This window comes from Suillus paluster, assembly GCF_016628075.1.
Source record: "Suillus paluster strain FC165 chromosome Unknown EDB91scaffold_28, whole genome shotgun sequence".
NCBI classification, from domain to species: domain Eukaryota; kingdom Fungi; phylum Basidiomycota; class Agaricomycetes; order Boletales; family Suillaceae; genus Suillus; species Suillus paluster.
In genome coordinates, this window is record NW_024537588.1 from 19,556 (window position 1) to 42,375 (window position 22,820).

The 22,820-nt window shown below is 47.1% G+C and overlaps 4 protein-coding genes across 4 annotated transcripts; 3 read left to right on the forward strand and 1 right to left on the reverse strand.

Annotated features, from left to right (window-relative positions):
- Nucleotides 1–274: 274 nt before the first annotated feature.
- EDB91DRAFT_379780 (MFS general substrate transporter) lies at nt 275–2,430 on the reverse strand. Its single transcript, XM_041327058.1, has 10 exons — nt 2,130–2,430; nt 2,036–2,055; nt 1,881–1,988; nt 1,741–1,826; nt 1,680–1,692; nt 1,402–1,623; nt 975–1,352; nt 812–928; nt 617–757; nt 275–558 (listed from the first exon to the last, which is right to left on the reverse strand). The coding sequence occupies exons 1-10, from the start codon at nt 2,286–2,288 to the stop codon at nt 357–359; spliced, it is 1,446 nt and encodes a 481-aa protein (XP_041176790.1). The 5' UTR covers nt 2,289–2,430; the 3' UTR covers nt 275–356.
- A 6,340-nt stretch (nt 2,431–8,770) lies between these two features.
- On the forward strand, nt 8,771–13,713 carry EDB91DRAFT_1237491 (uncharacterized protein; the record flags this gene model as incomplete). Its single annotated transcript, XM_041321593.1, has 9 exons — nt 8,771–8,949; nt 9,350–9,477; nt 9,555–9,678; nt 10,810–11,265; nt 11,336–11,677; nt 11,715–11,975; nt 12,030–12,051; nt 12,118–12,316; nt 13,253–13,713. The coding sequence occupies 9 exons, from the start codon at nt 8,771–8,773 to the stop codon at nt 13,711–13,713; spliced, it is 2,172 nt and encodes a 723-aa protein (XP_041176791.1).
- A 931-nt stretch (nt 13,714–14,644) lies between these two features.
- Nucleotides 14,645–15,759, forward strand: EDB91DRAFT_1248734 (uncharacterized protein; the record flags this gene model as incomplete). The annotated part of the gene is made up of 4 exons (XM_041322972.1): nt 14,645–14,665; nt 14,714–15,304; nt 15,352–15,456; nt 15,529–15,759. 4 exons carry the CDS (start codon nt 14,645–14,647, stop codon nt 15,757–15,759), a joined length of 948 nt encoding a protein of 315 aa, XP_041176792.1.
- A 163-nt stretch (nt 15,760–15,922) lies between these two features.
- Nucleotides 15,923–17,281, forward strand: EDB91DRAFT_1028509 (uncharacterized protein; the record flags this gene model as incomplete). Its single annotated transcript, XM_041312679.1, has 5 exons — nt 15,923–16,196; nt 16,251–16,453; nt 16,503–16,686; nt 16,750–16,824; nt 16,878–17,281. Coding segments are annotated over 5 exons (1,140 nt in total), but the record flags the coding sequence as incomplete, so codon positions are not given.
- Nucleotides 17,282–22,820: the final 5,539 nt, after the last annotated feature.

The window sequence follows — 22,820 nt, forward strand, 5'->3', positions numbered from 1 at the left end:
ACCACGCCAGGTCCAGCAGGCACACAGTCACGGCCTCTCCCCTTGTGGGCTCGTTTCATGCATTTTCTCTGCTGTGCATCTCCACAGCCCGATGGTCATTATACAGAGGTAGCACATGGTCAACTATGTCATCTTTTCTTGTTGTTCGTTAGCACTGTTATCTATTTGTCAATGCTTTCTCTACTCTATTGATACTGTCTATTTAGAGAGGAGGATCTTCTACTTCCAGGATCTCCGGGTTGGTTTCAACGTTTTAGTATGAAGCGACCTAGTTTATGCTGACGAGTATGTCACATAGCTAACTAAAGTATTCTCTGTACCCTAACCGCGTATCCGAGAGTCACATCAATCATCGTCTATACCAGATACCTGAAACCAATAGGGTCTCGAAGCTCCTTAACATCCTTTGCATCCCGCTCGTTCCTCTCAATCTGCACATTCTGATGCTTCAAATACAAATGCATCATACCAAACATGCTCGTCGACATCGCAATTGCAGCGATGCAAATGATGGAGGAATAACGATATGTCGGGCCCCAGTTGGACGGCCAGATGTACCTGTGAGACACGTGCCATTGGGGATAATCAACGATATTGAGACGGCAATGTCACTCACGATCCAGCGATACTGCCCAACTGCCCCAGCGCGCTAATCAAAGCAATAGCAACGGCTCGTTTCGCGGGTTCTCTGTCGAAAGTGTTGCTGATCCACCCCCAAAGCACCATATATCCGCCGATGATTTGAGCCATCAAGAACCTGTACGTCTCTGAGTATAACAGGCGGCGCTTGATGAGCGATGGTACCGCTTACAGAGAAATATAGCGCGCAACCGTGTTCATCGTACAGATAGACACGATGAATCCAAGGGAGCCAAGTCCATTGCAGGCAGCGAGGTATCTATAACGCTTTTGCTTCTTGTCAGAGTGCCTGATTGTCTGTGAGACGCGTTTTGCGATAGAAATGATTCCCCGACCTCACAATAAAAAATGCAGCTATCGCGGCGAATGCCCACGGAGGAGCACAGAGCAATAAGGTTACCGTCGTTCCATATCCCATGGTCGCGGCGATCGTCGGAAAGTAACTGGCGAATGACAGCACTGCGTACTGGAAAGTGATCCCGCCTGTCACCCACCACACCTTCCAGTCAGACACAGCATCTCGCAGTCCTTGGATGGTTGTCTGTTTCCCAAGCTCCTCAGCCGTACCATATCTATCTTCTGCAAGGCGAGAAATGGCAAGTGCTCTTTCCTCTGGAGTGAGCCACCTGGTGTTGTGTGGGAAATCAGGGAGTATGAAAATCGCGAAAATTGCGACGATGATGGTAATGCCACCCTCGATGTAAAATAACCACCTAGAGATTATTCAGCCTTCGCCGAGTAAAGTAAATGATCGTTTCTTGCCTCCATGCAGCTTGACCAAGTTTTCCCTCCATGCTGCTAAGTATCCCAGATGCAATCAGAGATCCGAAAGCGAAGCTGAGTATACTTCCACAAGAAACGAGACCTGTTCTCATGGCGATCTCGTCTCGTTTATACCATCTAGATACAAGAAACAGAACACCAGGAAAAAAAGGCGCTTCGACGAAGCCAAGAAAGAAACGGACGACAAGGACCCCCGTATAACTTGTGTCGAACTATCAGAGACTAGAATGGTGCAAAACGAGAATGGGTACTAGTACTTTGTTGTGATCCCTGGGCACGATCAGCAGTCATCTTCATGAACGACCAGTGTTGACAAACCAGTTAATACTGATATCATACCCCATACCGCCATACAAGAAGGAATGAGGATAGCAGGCCTCCCCAGCCGGTGTAGAAGCATATTCCTGGAAGAAAATCAAGTTGACCCGTCCCTCAATGATGGACGCAAGTCAACTCACCCTGGCACTTGCATGATAATGTATCCCACATATAGGATGGACAAGACCGTGGCATATTGTTCCCCATGCAGGTGCAGGTCTTTCTCAAAACCTTGTAACCGAGCATTGCTGTGAACGTCATGAGATTAAAGCAAATATCACAATACGTCACACACTTAACATTCGTCCTGTCGATCTAATCACGGGTGTACAGTAAGCACCAGGTTATACACGATAGAGATGAGAGTTCGCTGAAATGCTTAGACTCACAAAGTTCAGGGTATAAATAACGACGATCACGGACATGCGCAAATCAAGCTTCCTCACTAATCTCCTCTCAAGGCCGTCACGGGCATGACAGGGTACGGTGGGCAAGTCGTCGATTGCATCGGTGGTATCGACCCTTTTTTCATCCATGCGAGCTGACATCGTTAGGGGGGAAAGAGCAGCGGAAGAGCTTATATATCTTCTTGGCGACACTCAGGTGAGAAGAATGATAGAGCCATTGTGCCATGGATCATCCGACATGTCATCAATTCATATTGACAGCACATCGATGGACGATGATGTGAATGCTGCTTTGTTCCTAGTTTGTGTAATACTAGCGATGAGCCGGGTGCTGTTGTGAGGAAAGTTCAGTAGTTCTGCCAATTGGTTACCCAGAACAGTTGTTCCGCAGGTCCGAGGATGACGGCAGAAACTTTACAGCACGATGGTAGGCAGTATCCGGCAGAAACTTGGGGTCAACGGATGAACTCTTCAGAGGGAGACGACAAATCCTGAAGTTTTTGCCTACAACAATTAAACCCACGAGAGCCCGCGTCACTTCCAACTGCAGCTTATCAGTTCTGTGAAATTGAGAATCAAAGACATGTTGAGCTTCATTCGGGTGCATACGTGGCAAACTGATATAAATTTAGCCAATGATCCACCCGCATGTTGGCAGAAATTTGAATTTGACTAGCCAGCGGCCACTTCACGACCTCCGAGTCTGGTTGCATCCTGCGATAGATAAGTGGTATTGAAAGGACGCGACTCGCCATCAGACATAGCAGATCTATGAGACGCAACACCTGAGATCACAGCTTGAGCGAGTTGGACACTCCTTGTGGCACTACTGGTGACCATGAGGAGCTGTCCTGTCAATATTAAGACACTCGATGAGTCAAAAGCAGTGTGAATTTCTGATTAGATTATACTAGTAGAGTATGACGTACGGTCTGTGTAATCGCATGCATTTGATGCCTTGTCATGATCTTCGCACCGCGTTCCTTTTCATACGATATCGACCTTAATATAGGATTATTGGTAACCTCCCCGACTGAGCTCAGTGGTTCCTATCGTAGACGGATCTTTCATCACTCGCCCTCAGTAGACCCTGCTGGAGCTGGAGAGCTAGCTGACGAAGCTATCAAGGCATTCAAAGCGGCATAGAATGATCATGAGAGAAGAGTGACAAATTGTGTACAATTACCTTGAATGTGAAGTCATGCGATGGCCACCGGTTATCTGAGTCGTTCAGAAATCTTGTTCCTTGTGCCGAATAAGATAGGGAAGCGATAAGTTGGAAGACTATCATGATCAGTGTGGGACCACAGCACAAGTCCATGTTGGTCCAGGCCACGAGCGTGTGGGGTACCAGCACCGAACTTTCGAAGGTGATAAGGGAGGGGTCTACATCAAATATGAGTGAGCAGGGCAGGATCCAGAACACAGCCCGCGGTGACGGCATGCTGTACCAAATGAAAACATGGAAGACATCAAGTTCGAAAGTAGACTGGTTGCAAGAAACATGTGAACTGGAGAGGAAGTGCGGCATCCTATCGAACGCTTGTCACAACCAACTAGTCTCTTACGTATAGGAAAGTGCGCGTAGCGCCGGTCGCAGACCTGAGCGCTTCGTCTACACAGCACTTAAGCCGTGAAGCGAACACGAGGATAACACATGGGACGCACCTTAAAAGACCACTCGAACACGTGGGTGCCTAAATCCCTCGACTCTGAATTAAACGTCCACTGTCTCGGCTTATAGTTTATGCCTCTTGCTGGTGAGCGGAGAGTTGGTTCAAGTTGGTCTGAACGGGGCTTCTCGTGAGTGATACCCTTGGGTCTTATGTCAGGTGAAGCAGACCGATCGGTTAACAGCGACATTGGACTTCTGCAAAGTTCTGTTGCGAATTCTCGAACAACGCCATACATACAGTCCTAAAGTCGTCCTAATCCAGTAAGCACTAATTCAGAGATTCTGGCAGCTTCTCCCGCCTACGTAGTCCACGATATACCGGAGTTGAGCGCCAGCAATGTCTTCACCAGCGGCTGACACACAAGAGACGCCATAAATCACGTCACACCACAGGGAAGGTCATCGCCAAATGGACAGGCCACAGCAAACGTTTGCGGACAGCGTGCTGGAGTGCGGATGGTGAGCGTGTCGTGAGCGGATCCTACAACGGGACGATAAAAATGTGGAATGTCAACCGGTACGCGGTGATGTTGTCGCCCGATGCAAACCAAAATTGGGATGAGCGGAATATTGATCATTTGAAGTCCGACCTAATCGGCAAGTTCCGTTTATTGGTTTACTTGGCAGTTCGATCGCATCCACCCTACTAGGCAAGGAGATGGTCATTTAACTTGTGCATAGCTGACCTAACTGCGTGTCCGAATCACATTGCATCTAACAAAATCGTGTCCCGACGAAATTCTCTAATATCCTTCACATTGAATCCTGGTCATGCCTCATTCAATTGCTTCAAATCTAAATGCATCCCAGCATGCCTGTCGATGTACTGAGAGCAGCGATGCATCCTGTTCGTTCCTTCCAATGCGCTCATTCTGATGCTTCAAATACACTCCTACTCACAGATCCTGGAGTCATCTATTCCACGTTCTGTCCGTGGGTGGTACCCGGGTGACCCTCACCCGTGTCACATCCTAATGCCATCTTCAAAAAGCAGGCCTTGAAGACCTCCTGTCCATTCCTGATGCGAGTGTAAATCTCAGGTCTTTGCGGTATCATATCAACTACACTTAATATCCCACTCGCAGGTCGCAGTTGAAACCTCGTCAATGGAAGTACGTGACATGTTTCTGAAACATTTCGAGTGTAACATTGGCATTCTAGGGAGATGCAACACAGGCCAATGATGAACCGCCGCCACTCTTTTTCGATGAGGCGCGAGACGACGTTTATGTGTGTCGTCAGATTTTTTCACCCAGCTCTTGTTCTGACCCCTTGCTCTCAGTTCACTGCAGCACACAACATCCATCCCCATTACTCTGCTCGTTGCTGCTGTCATGCTCTCGCACCATCTTTTGTGAGTCTAAGTACGCTCACCGATCGCCTTTCATAGCTCGTCCGCCCCTCTCACTCCAACTCTGATGGAGCAACCGAACTTCAACAATGCCAAATGCAAACTCTCTTTTCTCGTCGTGATCCTAGTGTCGTTGAAGTTGCTGCAGTACGGGACAAATAGGTGTGCTTTCTTGGTTTGTGTTTCCAAAATACCGAAGTCTAATGATTTCTGTACAGGCATTGTTGTTGCTTGGCAGCCGGAAAAAGACAAGCCGAGGCCAGTGCAGAATCTGCAACACCAAGCCCGAGCGTCGACATTGCAAGCTCCCGTTGCCTCGACGTCCACAATACCTGCTCCTGCTGCTACCACGATGGGTACAACAGCTGCACAGTCACCTCCCACTATTGTCATCGCGAAACGCCCATGGTGGGCTCATGTCGTGCTATCTCTTTGCTGTGCATCTTCTCATCACACCTATGGTCATTAGTAGAGTAGGGACGCAGCACAGGACTACTCTCATCTTTGTGCCTAATCCATTATCTCGTTTATTTCACTACTCGTCAATTTATGTATCACAGCATTTTTTGCCCACCACTCGTCACACTTGCCTGGAGCAGTGATATCAATCAGTACATCTCAGATACTAACATCTAGACCTAGGCCTTCTAGGTGATTTTTTCCAGAGCACTTGGCGCCGCTACACCTACATAGTCCAACATACTTGGCAACAAATGAATCATTCACATCCTTCAGGAACGACACTCAGAGGTGCGGTCCGGGGAACGACATACACCAGATATGGACAGGTTGCATAACGGTGATGCGCCACTGGAGTGACGCCTGTCATGGTACACAGAGTATGGTTCACGCCGCCCTGCAGGACCGATGGCGGTGCTATCCCACACGACTAGGACACTGAGCCAGATCGATGTTTGCTTTGGGGACCAAGTTAGATGCTCGTGCAGGGGCGCAGAACATCACGCAAGACATGTACAATAACAGGGAACGTTCTGGGTGTATCCTCGTGGACGACAGTGTAGGTGAACAGCCTCGTGCCTTGTACCTTGAGCGTCCAATGAGACAAGTGTAGGCAATGCTGTGAAGTGGCATTATAAAACGTACCTCTACAACTTCGCCGTGCTCAACAATCGATCGTCACAAGAATGGCAGAAGAAGCAGCGCAGTCAATAGATCCAAGCACCACACCTATTCGAGCGTTTGAGGATCATGAAGAATTTGTACGAGCAGTCGCAGTGTTCCCCAATAGACCATGTATGGTGACGGGCTTACACAACGGAACGCTTCGCCTGTGGGACTTACAAGAGGGTGTTGTGTTGAAGAAGATGGAGGGGCATCGCGGGTTGGTGCAGGCAGTGGCAGTATCACGAGATGGGAAATCGATAGCAAGCGGTGATAAGGAGGGAAAGCTCATCGCCTGGCATGGGGACACTGGCGAATCTCTGACTCAATCCATCAACACCCATTCTGATCGCATCCGCTCGCTGGACTTTTCCCCAGATGGCGCAGTGATCGCGACTGGTTCATGGGACAAGACAACAAAGCTGTGGAGCACAGTAACCTGGCATCTGCAAGGACTTCCAATCGATTGTGGTACAGAAGTCTGGTGCGTTCGATATTCGCCATCTGGTGAATATCTTGCCATCGCGACATCTCGAAATATACAAATATGGAAGCCGGGCACGAGGGAGGGCATTACAACATTTGGGAGCCATGCATCTCATTACTCACTCGCGTGGACGCCTGATGGGACACGCCTTCTGTCAGGGGGCTCTATTTTTGATCCCACTATACGGGAGTGGGATACATCGACATGGAAGCAGGTCGGTGAGCCCTGGAAGGGCCATACAAGAGATATTAACACCATTGCTATAAACTCAACTGGCACACTCGTCGCATCTGCATCCGATGATAACCAAGCCCGCCTCTGGCAGCTCTCGCATCAACAAATCATCATCATATTCAACCACTCAAATCCAGTGTACGCTGTCTCCTTCTCTATGGATGGCAAGCACATTCTGAGCGGAGGAAATCATAAGAAAGTCTCGGAGTGGGCAATACCCGAGGAGGCATTGTCGGAAGATGCTCCTTCGGAACAGGTGTCACCCACAGTAAGTTCCCATTGATTTCACATCCATTTATTATCTCATTTCAAATTCAGACTAGCGCACCTGACGACCTGACTGTATGTCTAAGTTCTCTCTCTCAAACTCCGTTACTCATGTCCCCGCCGCGTCGTCGCCCAATGAATGTCTTCTTCATGCATTTGCTCCATTTCTTATTCATTTTACCTGCTGACAACCACGCAGATGGAGATCCCTGGCCAAGATGAAGATGACTACATGCAAGATACATCACCTGATTTCTTTGGGGGAACATATGATGTAAGTGCACCAGCGCATGTTTCATTCTGCCCTTACATTATTGGCCACAGTATTCTCGTCCCTCCCCGCCACGACCACGGCAGCGCCCAGGACTCTCCAAGAAACTGCTCGCTGCTGCTAGTACCCTTCTTTCAGCCCCCACACGACGAAAAACAAACACTGATCAAGCAACCGAACTCAAGCACCGTCTGAGGCAGAGTATCTTCTCTCGTCACAGTCCTCGCATCGTCGAAGTTGCTACAGTACGGGACAAGAAGGTATGTTTTTCAGTTGCAATTCTTGTCACCGGGGTTCCATTATTTCTGTCGTGCAGCCATTAGTTGTTGCTTGGCGACCGAAACGAAACAATGGGACACCAGCACAGCAGCTGCAACACCAAGCCCAGGCGTCGACATCACAAGCTCCAGCTGCCTCGAAATCCACGACGGGTAAAACAGCCATACAGTCACCCACTATCGTCATCACGAAACGCCCATGGTGGGCTCATGTTGTGCTATTTCTTTGCTGTGCATATTCACATAACACCCATGGTCATTAGGAGAAACCACCTATGTTTCCCACATTACCTAGTTAGTCAACTGGCCCTATGGTAATCTTAGTCACACTTAATTAAGCTTAAACATGATTGTATGGAGCACCGCCGGTGCACACCAGCAGTGCTCTATAGGCCTTTACTTGTATTCTTTTCATAGGGAGCACCGCCGGTGCACACCCGCGGTGCTTGGGTTCCTCCATTACCTGTTTTGGCAACTCCACTGCCTCCCATAATGGGCACAACGCCGCCACCTCTCTGCTCGTCGTCAACAACAGTGAGCTCGTATCCTTATGATTGTTCTTCCTTTATTCTATAGTATTATTTTATTTCATTACACACTCTCATTGGAATCTACACCTTCTCTATACACTACCATGACCTCGTACATTCTTACAGCAAGGAGGTACGTGGGAATTGTACTTCCCACCTCTTACACCACACTGACTTGCAGTTTCGCAACGACAGCAACAACACCGACAATGACGAGGAATATGACACGTCATTCTGTAGGTGGCATGTCAAGAAAGTGTACCATCTATGTTGGGGGAACCAAACCTCAAAACCAATGTGCGGGCACCATTCAAAAACGTCAACAAGAGGCCCATGCACTCTGAGCATCACTTCTCAAAAGTAGGACTTGCTACACCACTGATTCTGTACTAATGGTATGTTCTAGAGATGTCTTTGAGGGAACGCGAGCGGTTGTTGAGTGCCGAAAACCAGCAGTCCATCACGGATACCTCTACCTCACCAGATGGACATGACCTTGCCTCCTACACCATGGAAGTCGACACTATGTTTCCTCCTCCTGGGGAAGAGGGTTTTTCATTTAGTCATGGAGCAGAAGAGATATTGTTGTATGCGGACCTGGAGCAAATCACAACTGAACGCACAACATATGTTAACTTCATCTCTCTCTATATCGTTCTCTCACTATCCTCACTTCAACGTATTGCAGACACCTCGACTTGCGCAACCGCAGTGATTGTGTAGCCCAGCAGCTTGCTGACTGGTCTACCCAATACGATAACCTTACAGATGCGCTTCTTCACTACCGTCACCATCATCAAACAATGGCGCCTTCCCCTGCGATTGATAGTTCATTCTCAATGGAGGTCATTGATATTTTTGGTGAGTCAAAGACTCTGAGCTCATCATTTCGTATTTTTCATGTAGCGTAGATTGCAGCACCCACACTTTCAATCATGCCTCGCCTTTCATCAATGCCACCTTACTTCAACATGGCTGCATTGGCAGTTCTCCCCTTCATCCTACAGTTGCTATTACAATTCACACCCTTGATGTCTTCCGTCAGACCCACCGTGTGTGCCCATGTTACAGCATCAATGCAGAAGCGAAAAAGCTTGCCTTCCTTCACAATGTAAGTCCATTTGTCTCCTCAAAACTGATATTTACATAAACTAGGTGTGTTATCGGCGACAACTTGCCGAACAGCTATGAGTTGCCTATGACGTTTACCTTGAACTTGAGCAGCGTATCGAAAACCGTCTTCAAATTGCCCTTGGTCACTGTCATATACCGGATCCGAGCACCTCCAATACCACCTGTGAACATCCCCACCCCTGGTCCGACCCCCTGTTTCCCTGTCCACTCCATTCCTCCTTCCCCGACAATGCACGAAGTGCATCTCAGCAGGATTAGCCCTGCTACCTCCGCCCGACCCCATTCCGCTCCTCTGACACTACCCATATGTCCTCCGACACCATACCCCTTCCATCCAACCCTATCTGGGGTTCCGCTCCTCCGCCCTATTGATCTGCCCGACCCTACTCCTACTCCCTCTGCTTTTCTGACCTGCTTGGATCCTTCAGTTCCACTCGTATTGCCCTACCCGACTATTAGTCCGACCGCCTCACCAGTCCACTCCTAGACTAGGAACCACTCAACTGGTCCTATCCCCATTTAGTATCATAGTTCCGCTTTTTGGATCACCGGTAATTCCTATACCCTAGCAATTCTGATCTGTCACATACATACTGTTCCCCGAGCCTTATTCTCATATGTCTCAGTCATCCTATTGTAATCCTGTACACTCAGCACATAGCCTTCTGCTATGCTATGCTCATCACTTAGAGTATATAAACATATGTACATTTGTCTGTAGATACTCAGTCTGAATATTACCTTTTCTAAGCCCTGCTCTTCTGTTCTCTGACTTGGGCCTGATCCTAGTCAACTCCTGTTAAAGCCGGCCTAGGGGATTGACTCCCTAGGCCGGCCATCCTCCGATCCTCCATTCCCCCGATCCTCTGTTCCCCCATTCCCCCATTCCCTCGTTCCCCTGCTCCCCCATTCCCCCATTCCTCTGCTCTTCCGACTCCCTGCACATCGACCGGCTTTCCCACTCATCAGAACTAAACCCCGCACTCTCGCATTTGTCCCCTCCGCTCTGCTCTGCTTCGGACTTAGTCAAAGCAGTCCCTTCCACTCTGCTTCTACTGTTGGTTCCGACCACAGTAGTCCCCTGCCTCCCTCCTGTCAGGCGGAACAACCCCTGCCCGACTTTCCCGCGCTCACCTAGTAGTCCGTTGGTCCTCCTTCAGAGGACCCCCGTTCCGACATCCTGTCGGAACTCATAGAACTTGTGTCAGACTACACTCTGAAATTAGGGGCATGTACTCGGGTAAGGGGCGCAGCGCATGAGCTGAAGCCAAGCCCCTCAGACTCCACTTTACCCCTGAGCATGGTCTTAACAGTCACAATACACCAAATTGGCGCATGCTCAACTTGTGTCCTGCTTGTCAGTACAAGGTGGTGGGTGAACCACCCCTCAAGTATTCAGTCCTATGTGCCCTTGATGGTAATAACTCAGCAAAGCTCATTGATCCAGCCATACACCATGGCAATGAGCGCTTTGGCCCAAGATGTGGCTTATCTTACATTTGGCTCACTGAAACTTATGTAGATCAGTTCAAGGACAAAGTTCAGCATGCACATCGCATGCAAAAACAACACGTCTTGCATGATCCAGATGACCCTTGGATAGATGAGCCTGACTCTGGAGACTCATCGGAGCTGAGCACTGTCTGTGTTGATTGCTGGCAAAATGCTGCCCCAGAGTCTCGTAAAAAAATGTTCGCCATCTTTAAGAAGTCTGGCATCTTTATTACTGTGTGTCGGCATGGCTTCTTACTCACAATATGCGATATGGTGTGAAGTGGGGAGCTGTTTGTCTTTTTTTTTTGTCTTTGGTGTCTATCTGTTTGTTAACCACTTATGCAGGATGAAGTATCCGATTGCCAGCATCAGGAAACTCATGGACATTTTCGGCGATAACATCCTATATGGCTACGACATCAAGTGTGCCTTTAAAAAAATTGTTATGCGGAGCTCACTAGCGGATGATGCCAAGCGACTCAACCTTCAGGGAGTAGTTCCCGCATTTCACGGACATGCTCACAACCGCCTCTGCCAAGTAGAACACCACTCGAAGTACAAAGTCGGTGCTGGCAAAGAGGACTTTGAGACTTGCGAGTGCATTTTTTCAGGCTCAAACGCTCTGGCTGGTAATATATGCAATGCAACAGACTTCCATCATCATCAAGCACTCGATGAGCATTTTCGGTTCCAAGATATGGATTGATATGCTGCACTATGTAAGTCATTCATTGTGGGAAGGACACTTGGCTAATGAATATCTAGCAGATTTCATCTATCACAATTACGTTCAATCGCTCAACCTTATCTCGACGACTACAAGCTTTATCATCAATTTCCGAGCGTCACACGCTGAGGCTACCACACCCTTCGAAGATGACCTTCAAGATGAATTTTTGTATCTTAAACATCTGGCACACAAGAAAGATGGGACCAGCACTGAAGTAGACTATGTGAAAGCTTTGATTGACTATGAGGAGGCCCAGTAAGTGTCTGTCTTTTTTTTCTACACACTATGAAACTTAATTATGTACAACAGGGCCAGTTATAAAGCGGCACAGGTGGAGTTTAGCAGGCTCGATCTGCACCCCGATTTTTCAGCAAAAGATGCTGCAATCACATGCCAGCGAGATCAGAAGCTCGAAGTTGTCATGGATTATGAATGGCAGATGGCATTGGAGGCGCAATGGGGAGAAGACCACCCTGAGTGCTTGAAGGCACAATCACGCATCATGCACCGTCTTTATCACAAGGCAGTTGATGATGTCGAGCGTTTGGTAGTTATGCATCTACTTGAGTTGACAAAATTGCAGATGAGCGGACTAGGTATGTTTTTGATTTAACCTCTGAATTTCTCGCTATTAATATTTATATATAGGTGTTAGGTACCATGCCGACTCAGGAAGCAGAGGGGTCGGGGCTTGGCTTCAGCTCTTGTGCTGTGCCCTTAGCTGAGTACGTGCCCCGAATTTGGAGCGGGTCCGACAGTAGGACGATTGGACCACTTTGGTCCGCTCTGAGGGTCGGGGAGTAAGAGCTACTAGCGGTGGGCCAACTAGGAGCAGAGCAGAGAAGGTGGGGAGTGATGCAGAGGGTGGATAGGAACAAGGGGAATTTTGGTAGGGTCAGGGAAGGCAGAGGATAATGCAGAGGGGCAAAGGAGGATATTTGATAGGGGTGGAGTAATAAGGGGAAGACTTAGAGCATGGCTCTAAGTCGGAGCGGAGGGTTGGAGGGTCGGAGGTGACAACAAGTTGAGACTTGTGTCCAGAGGAGGCAAGGTCCTACTGAGAATCCTCACAAGATATAACTGCGAGAAGACAAGTAATATTAAGACTGAGGAAAAATATCTAAGTACATGATATGTTATATACTACTATGTATGAGGCAGTGATCAGGATAACTATGTAGTAAAGCTATGTACCAAGGATATAGTTTGTAAGTATTTTACATAGGCGAAGACATAAGTCAGGGCGGATATCAATATGTACACATCGGATCAGTGATCGAGCAGTAATAGGAATTACCAGTCATCCGGAAGTAAGGGTCTATGTACCAATGGGGAAGGTATATATCTAAAAGGGGAAAGAGATCCAGTTGAATGGAGAGGTTATGGAAGGGGACCAGTTGAGCGGTTGAGCAGAAGCATAGGGCGGAATGCAGACTTGTGATTGGACAGAGTGGAGGATGGGTGGGGCGGAAGGGTTGGAAAGCGGAGCGGATATCAGTATCAGAGCGGTCGGATCAGGTATATGACAATAGGCTACAAACTGCGCACCCAGATCTCGACTGCACTGAAGAGTCGTGCAAATGCTGTCCGCAATGCTCTACAAAGGTACAATAAGTATGCTGCACAATTGGACCCTCCTCGTCCCTCGCTGCAGTGGGAACAAATTGTCGAATACTCTTTTCTAGCTGAATTTGACCTACTCCACAAAACAGTTGGCATGGTTCAAGCCAAACATTGGGTGAATCCTGCATACCATCATGCCTCCACTCAATACTTTGAGCAACAGTGTGCTTATGAAGAAATCTGTCAGCTTAAAATCGAGGTTGGACGTTTACTTACAAGAATCCGCGATGACGCCATCAACTATCCTCTCGCCATCTCCCACCTTACAATGGAGAATCCACCACTGGCATCTGAATTGTGCTGTCATTGGGCACACCTGCAAGCTGTCAATACAAAATTCAGCACCTCTCGGGGTACACTGGGCCTATGAGTGCTGGCGTGTACGAGGGTCGTATTGTGCCTCCCCAGTCCCCACCTTTCAATTATCAGCCTACATTGGGGGAGGAAACGGATGAGGGTGAGGGCCATAATGATGACCGGGACTTGGCGGAGCAGCAACTCGAGCAGATACATGACTATATTGAAGGACTTCATCATCATCTCATAGACTCAGAAATAGCCACATAGCTTTAGTGTTAGTTTTGTTCTCGAATCTCCATGAATATAATTGCGCTTTGCTTTATTGCGGGTCAACTAGTCTCAATGATCTCAAAGCAAGAATCACCCTTAGCTCAGTGGTCTTAGACTTGATGATGATGTGTTGGTTGCTTTGAAGATACGAAAGATATGATGTTTAACTTGCGGTGCTGTCTTTTCTTCAACTTGAAGGTTGCAGTAGCATGTACCTAGTGTTGATTTAATGCATGACTTGTGCACTGCAGCATGACTCATACACGAGTTGATCCATGAGTTGTATTACTTGTGTCGCATGCACTATCAATTATGTGCACATTGCACTCAGTCAATTATGTGCATTATAGTACCATCACCTACATAAACTGATCTGAGCCTCACAATTTCTACTCCACACACTCATCATGTCGTCCCAAGCCAGTACTTCAGCTTCAACTCAATTGAACAGATCACCTTCTGTGACCGGTCTGGAGGAAATGGTAACTATGATTCCCCTACCTCCAAGTCTAACCAGAATTACAGGACTTGGTGAACAACGGCCATCAGCAATCTTAACAATGCTCGCACATGGATTTCATGATGACAGAAAACACCTACAGTATGATGAAGAGGGATTCTGCACTGCAACTACAGACCACTACCGAATGGGCATCAGCAAATATCAAAAGGCATCTTCAGAAGAGAAGACGCAAAATTGGTGAGCACGCACTGCACATGTTGAGACAATCATGGCTTGTATATTTGATTTAGTGAGTATTTAATTAGGTGCACCATGCACATATTGATCCTATATGCAGTGCACTGTCCTCGACAGACTGACAGGTGGTTCAACCATCGTCATGCATCATCCAGGCGCCACGGCTCCAAATACACCCATCGTTCCTGAATCTCTCAAGGCCAATATCTACGTTAACCCCAAAGTCCTTCTTGAGCATCACGAGCTACATCCTGTGGTCGCCGAGATCACTCAACTCTTCCTTGCGAAATATGCAACTCCTCTTGCTCAAAGCTTCGCATCATCCTGCACTAAGAAAGGATGGAGATCAGGAAGTTCGCAAACTCCTGCTAAAGGCAAATGCAGGGCAGAGACTAGCCTATTGCTGCTTATTCCACTTCCAATCACCCCATCATCTTCACACTTCGTCTTTCCAGGCCGCCCAGATGGCTCACTGGCGGTCCTTTTGTCAACCAAGTCCCATATCTTATCTTACATTCCACACCACTATGATACTCAAATTATGTGGGTGGCGTCTCAGGTTGGTGTACAGAGCTCCGGCAATCACACTCATGACAGCACTGTCAACATTTCTGCTAATGACACTGACAATGTGACACCCATTACACCAGTGAAAAAGTCCAAAGTGCACTCGTTTCAGGGAATGATCAAGGTAAGAAGGATTTCTTTTAATGATGAAATGACTAATGCTCAGTGTAGGATACTCCCGTCACCATGGTCGAGTCTTTGAGTGACTCTGACACTCACCCATCTTCACTGTGGACTTATCCTCATGTTACATTCTCAACCCAGAAGGGTAAGGATGTTTGAGCAGTACCATTGGCTCTACCCACCAGTATGTTTGCATCTACGCCCATGAGCTATATTACCCGTCAGGCGTCTTCGGCCCCATTGTCAAATAATTCGGTCATCATCCCTTTTGGTAGCGAGACTATGACTATCTTGGAAAGCCTGGGATATCCAGACAACTTTCACCGACTTTGTCACCAGATCTGTGATCAGCATTTGATGAAGAGGTGGGTTGTCAAATTAAAGGAGGAGGCTAATATTTCTCAAGAAGATGCGGAGGCTATTGTGGATGCCATGTTGAAAGATTGCCAGGTCTAAATTTTGTAATTTGTTTTTGGTTTGGACGTTGATCCTGTATATATTTTCATACTAGGATTACTATGCAAGCTCGTGCCCCCCCCCCCCCCCCCCCAATTTGTTTGAACTCAATGCTGCCAGATTTATGATGAACCGGCCCCACAACCCTCATCAACTCATCTCTCGTGCACGTCGACCCCAGGTCAAGATGTCTAAGGAAGTACGTCAGCAGTTAATGCAATGCAGGCACACCAAGCGCCTTGACGAAGAACAAGAAATTCAAGCCATTCTCAACTACATTAATGTGAAGGCCACTGAATTGGCCTCGAAGTTCAAACAGCCACACCATCAGTATCTTGAATGCTTTTCACTTGGCTTGACGATTCACCAGTGCAAACACCACAAGACGAGTGCATGGCACACCTTTATGCACTTCAAAGGTCTAAAGAGTAATGAAGGTAGGCTACGTATTTCTAATATAATCCTCACGATGCTGACAAGACATGGGGAAGGCAAGGGCTTCAATGAGAAGTCGAATGTTGCAGACTTAGTCCAGCACACTGCAGAATACCATGACCTCACAGATGCAGATAAGGCAAAGCTTGTAGCCGAGTTTAACACCATCAAAAAAGGAGCTAGTAGCCATCCTCCAAACATAACCGCTCGGATGTGTGCGGCTGAATGTGGTTGTAGTTTTCAGTACGTCAAAGAAGAGGTGAGTCATGTTCAATTGTATTGTTAGATACTTGATCTCATATGTTCAGCTCGAGGCTCTCAAACTGCGTGTCGGTATTGAAGCGATGGTCTTCATGGTCCGAGGCATTTCAGATTTTACCATGGCGCCCAAAGCATTTTTTACAAGTCCTGCAGCCAAGCAATTTGTTCGCTTGTACTTGCGCAAGGACATTGCTCAGTTGGCTACTGACTTTGAAAGTACAATACTTGCCAGTGGTTTACTCTTGAGTGAGTGAGTATATTACCATGGTATAACATTTTCTAATGCCCATCTAGGCACATCCACCAATCACCATGATCGTGTGGCTAAGGCTAAAACAGCTATCAGAATGGGTCTTCGTGCCTTGCTATGTAAGGTTTTCTATTGATTACATTCGAAAATTGTGCTAACAAAAACAATACAGGCGAGGTAACTAATGACCTCTCCATGACAATGGAGTTCACACAGTATCACAACCTTGTCCGCTGTCATCAGGTCAAGCTCATTGGTTGGACTCACCCACAGTGGGCAAATCCATCAGATTTAAAGGGCGGCATAGAGGGCCTTGAGAATCTTGTGAGTGCCATTGAGAGTGGCACATGCCGTTTTGTTCCGATCTCAAGTGAAGAGCTTGAAGATCGTTTACGACGCGTGAAGAATGGAGAGAAGCTCACCCCCGAGGTTGAGCCCCCCATGCCCATTGAACCACCCTGCAACTCATTGCCTGACGTAGTCCAACTGTCTGCTGAAACTGACTCAACCCTATCTTCGCCCTTAACTGCAGAGTCTACCCCCATCAATCATTCACTTGCGCATTCCCCAACTTCACGTCCACCTGCATCTAACTCTGAGAACGAATCATCTACCATGTCACGTGGTGTTGATGTTGATGTGAATGATTTTTCACACAACAACTCTTTTGCTGGAGAAATCAATCATGAGCCTGATGTCGACACTTCTCCATCTGCAGCACCTACCGGTAGTACCTTCAATGAACCCACTCCATCTGCGGCACCCACCGGTAGTACCTTCAATGAACCCACCCATGTCTCCACATTTACAGATGATATGTTGGATCTGGCTCTTTGCACTCACAGTAAGTCTAATAGAACTGTCTAATGAATGCATTCTCACTTCACCCTCTGCAGCTTCTAGTACAACTGACACTTCACAGTGCCTCGTATCACCTGCCCCACCTCACCTCCCTGTCAACAGTTCAGACTGTCTGTTAACTCATCTCAAATCCCATGTGCCAGGTCCCCAGCCACAACCTTCTGCAACATCGGGTGCAACCAACGGGGATGCCCTTGTCTCCCTGACAAATCACAAGTGCAAGTGCACTTCAACTGACAGTGTTCTCTCGCATGAACAATACCCTAAATGTGCTCACAAGCTTACAGAAAAAGCCCAGCTGTTGCAACCTGGCTCAATTGAGAAACATGGCCAGTGCAGTGGGAAGAGGCTCCAGCAGGGGGGAAAAGAGCAATGCTGTGGTTGATTCAGACCAGGAAAATGTCTAGCTTACACTCAGCATGTCATAGAATAGTTCATCTCAATATATATCTTTGCAATGAAAAAAAAACATATGAGAACATTGAATAATTCAGTACACGGCTTATAGATTACACTATACTTAATAGTATAGAGAAAGAGCAGACAGGCCATGGTATTTTTAACATATGTAACAAGCTCACTGTTGTTGACGACAAGCAGAGAGGTGGTGGCATTGTGCCCATTATGGGAGGCGGCAGAGTTGCCAAAACAAGTAATGGAGGAACCCAAGCACCGTGGGTGTGCACCAGCGGTGCTCCCTATGAAAAGAATATAAGTATTTACAAGTAAAGTCCTATAGGGCACCACTGGTGTGCACCGGTGGTGCTCCATACAAACGTGTTTAAGCTTAATTAAATGTGACTAAGATTACCATAGGGCCAGTTGACTAACTAGGTAATGTGGGAAACATAGGTGTATGGTTGTGTGTATGACCTAAGATCAGATTTTGTGAGCTGTAAGTGAACTGTGCATAAGAAGCGGATGCAGATATGCCTGTGGAACTGCCGGTATCATTTAAATTTATGATGCATTGAGTGGTTCACACCATTTAGGGAGTTGGACCCCTTCTATGGCCTGCATCAGGTGTCTCGTTCGACTCGTTGACTGCATTGGGGACCAGCATGTTCTGTGGGGTACAGAACGATCACATAAGTCTGAAAACAAAGCACACATGTGATATAATAATCCCCGAGCGTTTTTTTTTAGCACTGAGAAGATGAAGGAACCTGCATTGCAGGTAGTGCTGCCATGGTCCAGTTCGGTCCGGTTCACAGAGGGTCGAGCGAGAACCGAGAACTGGACCTAGGTCCGGTTCTAGCAGACTTGACAAACCCCGAACCAGACCTTTGCGAACGGTTCAGAATGGTCTGGTCCGGTCATTTTCAGGTTCAAACGTGAACCAAACTCAAAATTTTATACAGCGAGCAAAAAAAACATATACAGGACTTGTACTCATAGCTAAGCATCCAACAACCCAGCTGCTTCTGCCTCAACCATTGCAGAAACATGGCCATTCCTATATGCTGCCTTCAACAACTGTAGCGAACTGAATGTGGATGTTCCGGGTTCATTGTGTCATATAGTAGAAGTGATCCCTCCGCTCGAGAAAGCCTGTTCAGAGGGAACAGCACTGCCTTGAATGGGCAAATAATCTCGTGCAATGTGAGCTAATGTAGGGAATCGCAACAAATGAAGCTAATAAATGATTTAAGTAGTGAATAAACAGGTCAAAGAGATTACTTACTCCCCACCAGGCAACAATGTCATCAGCTACCTCTAGAGGCGAAGACAGATATGTCGTGAGTTCTTGATGAGATTTGTGAGCAAGTTGGTCTGCAGCTTGACGCGCCTTGATAGCCTCACACATCCATGCATCACCATACCGGTTTTCATGTGAGGGTCTTGTCAGCAGAGCAGGTTCTTTGGCAGGTGTCTTCGAAGTTGGTGGTTTATAATACTGATCAAACTATAAATTGTCAGGATCGTGAGTCCAAGAAGGATAACGAGCAGTCCGAAAAAGTACTTACCACAGCCTCTAGGTGAGCCCTCCCATCCACAACGTCTTGACAATCCCATTGATCTTCAACATACGCAAGTTTGTAGTTGGGGTCAATAACTGTAATTATATGAGAGGCAGGCACACGTCATAGAAAATAATATTAATGCTCACCAAGACAAATGAAATACACGTCCGAGTCACTCGTCTTCTTGTAATACTTGTCGACATTCTTGAGTCCTTGCTTGATTGCATCTGAGATCGGTGCGAACTGCATATCGCTGGCCATCTCTTGCCACCGGTCAGTGAGGCATTCCAATGTCGGAATTGTTTGCCATGCAGTCGGGTGTTTTGCAGATGAGAAAGATTGCTGGGCAGTTGCTGGTTCCTTCAGGACTCGATGAACGAGCCCAAGGAACTTCCAATTGCTCCAATCGAGCTTAAAATCGGCATAAGTCTTGTTGCGAAGATTTGGAACCTCTTTGCCTTCATCAGCGAGATTCATGAAACGGTTTACAGCCTGTTAAATTATAAATATCCAACTCACAAACACTAATAGAAAAAAGCTTACCCGCCATAAGAGTAGCATGCGGTCAAGAGATTTGTATAGGGAAGCCCAACATGTCCTGACCCACTGCAATAACTCAAGCTCGGGTACTTTCTCTTCTATGCAGGCCTTCTTGAAGAAGGCACGAGCTTGAGGCGATTTTCGAATCTAACAATCTTGATCAGCAAGAGCATAGTATAATAACACAGTGCATACCTGCTCAATGAGTGTGAGGGCCTTGCCAAGCGAATCACCAGTGTCAAATGTGTCATCTTTTTCACGGTCACTGTTGACTTCCATGGCTGCAAGCTCCTTATTCAAAACATCAAGATCAGCATCATCCCCCTTATCAAGCGCCTCACAGATCTTCTTCATAAGAGCAGCTTGAGGAGTGGGTGCGACTGCATCTACAAAGTGTCACACAGCAAGGTTTAGTATGTGTTCCTGGCATCTGATGCGATGTGTGGTGGGTATCCACTGGATGCCCTCTGGGTCAATTTCACGAGCGACTTCCTTCATTGCGGCATCATTGTTGCTCGCATTATCAGAGGTCATCCACCTGACCTATATGAACCATTAGCTTTGCTGCAGGATAGTAGGACAGACCTTACCTGGGCTCAGAGGCCATACATGTCAATTGAGTCAATAAGCATATGAGCAATATTTTGCCCGCTGTGATCACCCTCAATGTGTTCAAAACTGAGCTGCTCGCGACGCAACTCCCATTGCTGGGGTTTGTCGTCTGGATTCCAAATGTAATGACTGGTGACAGAGAAAAACAGGTCACCAATGATCAAAGTCCACAAGTCGAACATCATGGAAACTTTACTATCAACCTTTGCAAGATGTTCACGTATGACATCGACTATGGATTCTGCACGTGCCTTGATGGTCTCAGTAAGCTTGGTGCAGTGAGGGATGTCACTTTCAGTAAGGCCAGGGTGAACATAGCGAAGTAGTTTTCGAAAGGCTGGTTTGTCAACCAGCTGCAGCGCCTCATCTTCAGTCACAATGAACTCCATGATGTACTCCAGGAGTCCTGCCTTCATGAACACGGGCACTTTGGTGATGAGGATAGCATCAAGGGTAGATTGCCTCGAACTGTCAATAATTCAGTACCATATTATGCCAAACATAAGTTGAAACTCACAGGGCCTGATCCTCGCCAGTTGGAATAGCACAAGGGTGCATAGAAATCCCTGCAGCTTGGCAGCGAGCCTTGTAGAGTTGAAAGTGGTTTATTTTGCTGATAGATATTAGTAAAAGTTAAGAGATGTCATTGAGAGGACATAGACATACCGACTAATGTGTGTGTGGAGTGTCAAGATCCCTCCTCGAAAGATGTGCTTGCTCTCAGGTTCACCAGCGTCCCTACCAAACATTAGAAAAAAACAATACATGCAGTACTAACCACTTACTTGCAGGGGTTGCATACCAAATGTGTTTCATGACGGGTGAAGGTGGTGCAAATGTTGGCGGTACATTTGGTCTTGGTCAAAGTAGCTTGCACAGGGGTCTCAGCTTCATCTTCAACTTCATCCTCACACTCAGTTTCAGCTTCATCTTCAGCTTCAGGCTGGTCAGTGCCAGACTCCAAAGGGTCGGTGTTGTTACAAGCATCAATGTCATTGAGGCTATCATCAGACAAGGGAGATGATACAACCTTTTTCCAAGCTGGTTGCAGTTCAGTAGTGCCAGACAATGCACGTTTTCGGCTTGTTGAGCCAGTTGAAGAATAGACATTCTCAGCATCCCGGAGGCGAGCAGACGGCTTAGATGTGCGAACAGATCATCGAGAACCAGCTGTCACTGGCACTGGTTTGCACCCAGCCTGCAATAGCATGGAGAAGGCATCTTTAGGAGGATGAGGATTAGATGATGATGGCTGGGCAGAGGATGTAGCATCAATAGGGTCAGGATCATCAGGATCGTGGTAGAATACAATGTCCTTGGCATCCTTGAGCAAGCCATCAGCATTGAGGGCACATGCATCATTGGACATTGTATGAGTGGAAATTACTCACCTGGTGAGGCGTGGTCCTTTTATGTTTGAACAAACCAGACAGCCAGCCGTCTCCAAAGCCTGTATTGGAGGATGCTAAATATATCAATGTGATATATCAATTGATTTATCGAGTTTTATTAGACAGCTGATTCGTACCTTTATCTAACAGCTGGGGGCGCAAAATGTGAGCCTCTGGACAGGAATCTGTCATGAATGTTACCAACTGCATCTAAATTTCGATTATCAAACCCTAAGTCACCTTATCCGATAAGATTAGATTAGATAGATCCCTGATAAGATAAGATGGATAACCGATTAACGATCACTATCTTTACATCATATCTATACTACATTGACGTCATCCATCTATATCCGTAACCCTAGACATACGAACTCATCACGTCCTTAGAAGTCCTACGATTAGGCAACGGGTTACATCATAAGCATCTACATGCCTCTATGATCAAACCATAACCGAGAGTCCTTTACGAGCTATCTCTCGAAGAGTCATCACCCCTTCACATCGCAGACCTTTCACTTCCCTCACATGACATGTTAAGAGTTACCTCTGTCAGTCACCGAACCCCTTACATTAGAACCTGTTGCACAGTCACAGTTAAACCCTGAACCCCTATCACAAGAAGCACTGCTCATAGAGAAGCGTGCTCATTACCGAAGACCCTGGAGAAACCCTTAGATACGATCACACCCGATACATCTCCAGATCCTATCTAGATTCCAGATCTAGATCCCATCTCTAATCGAG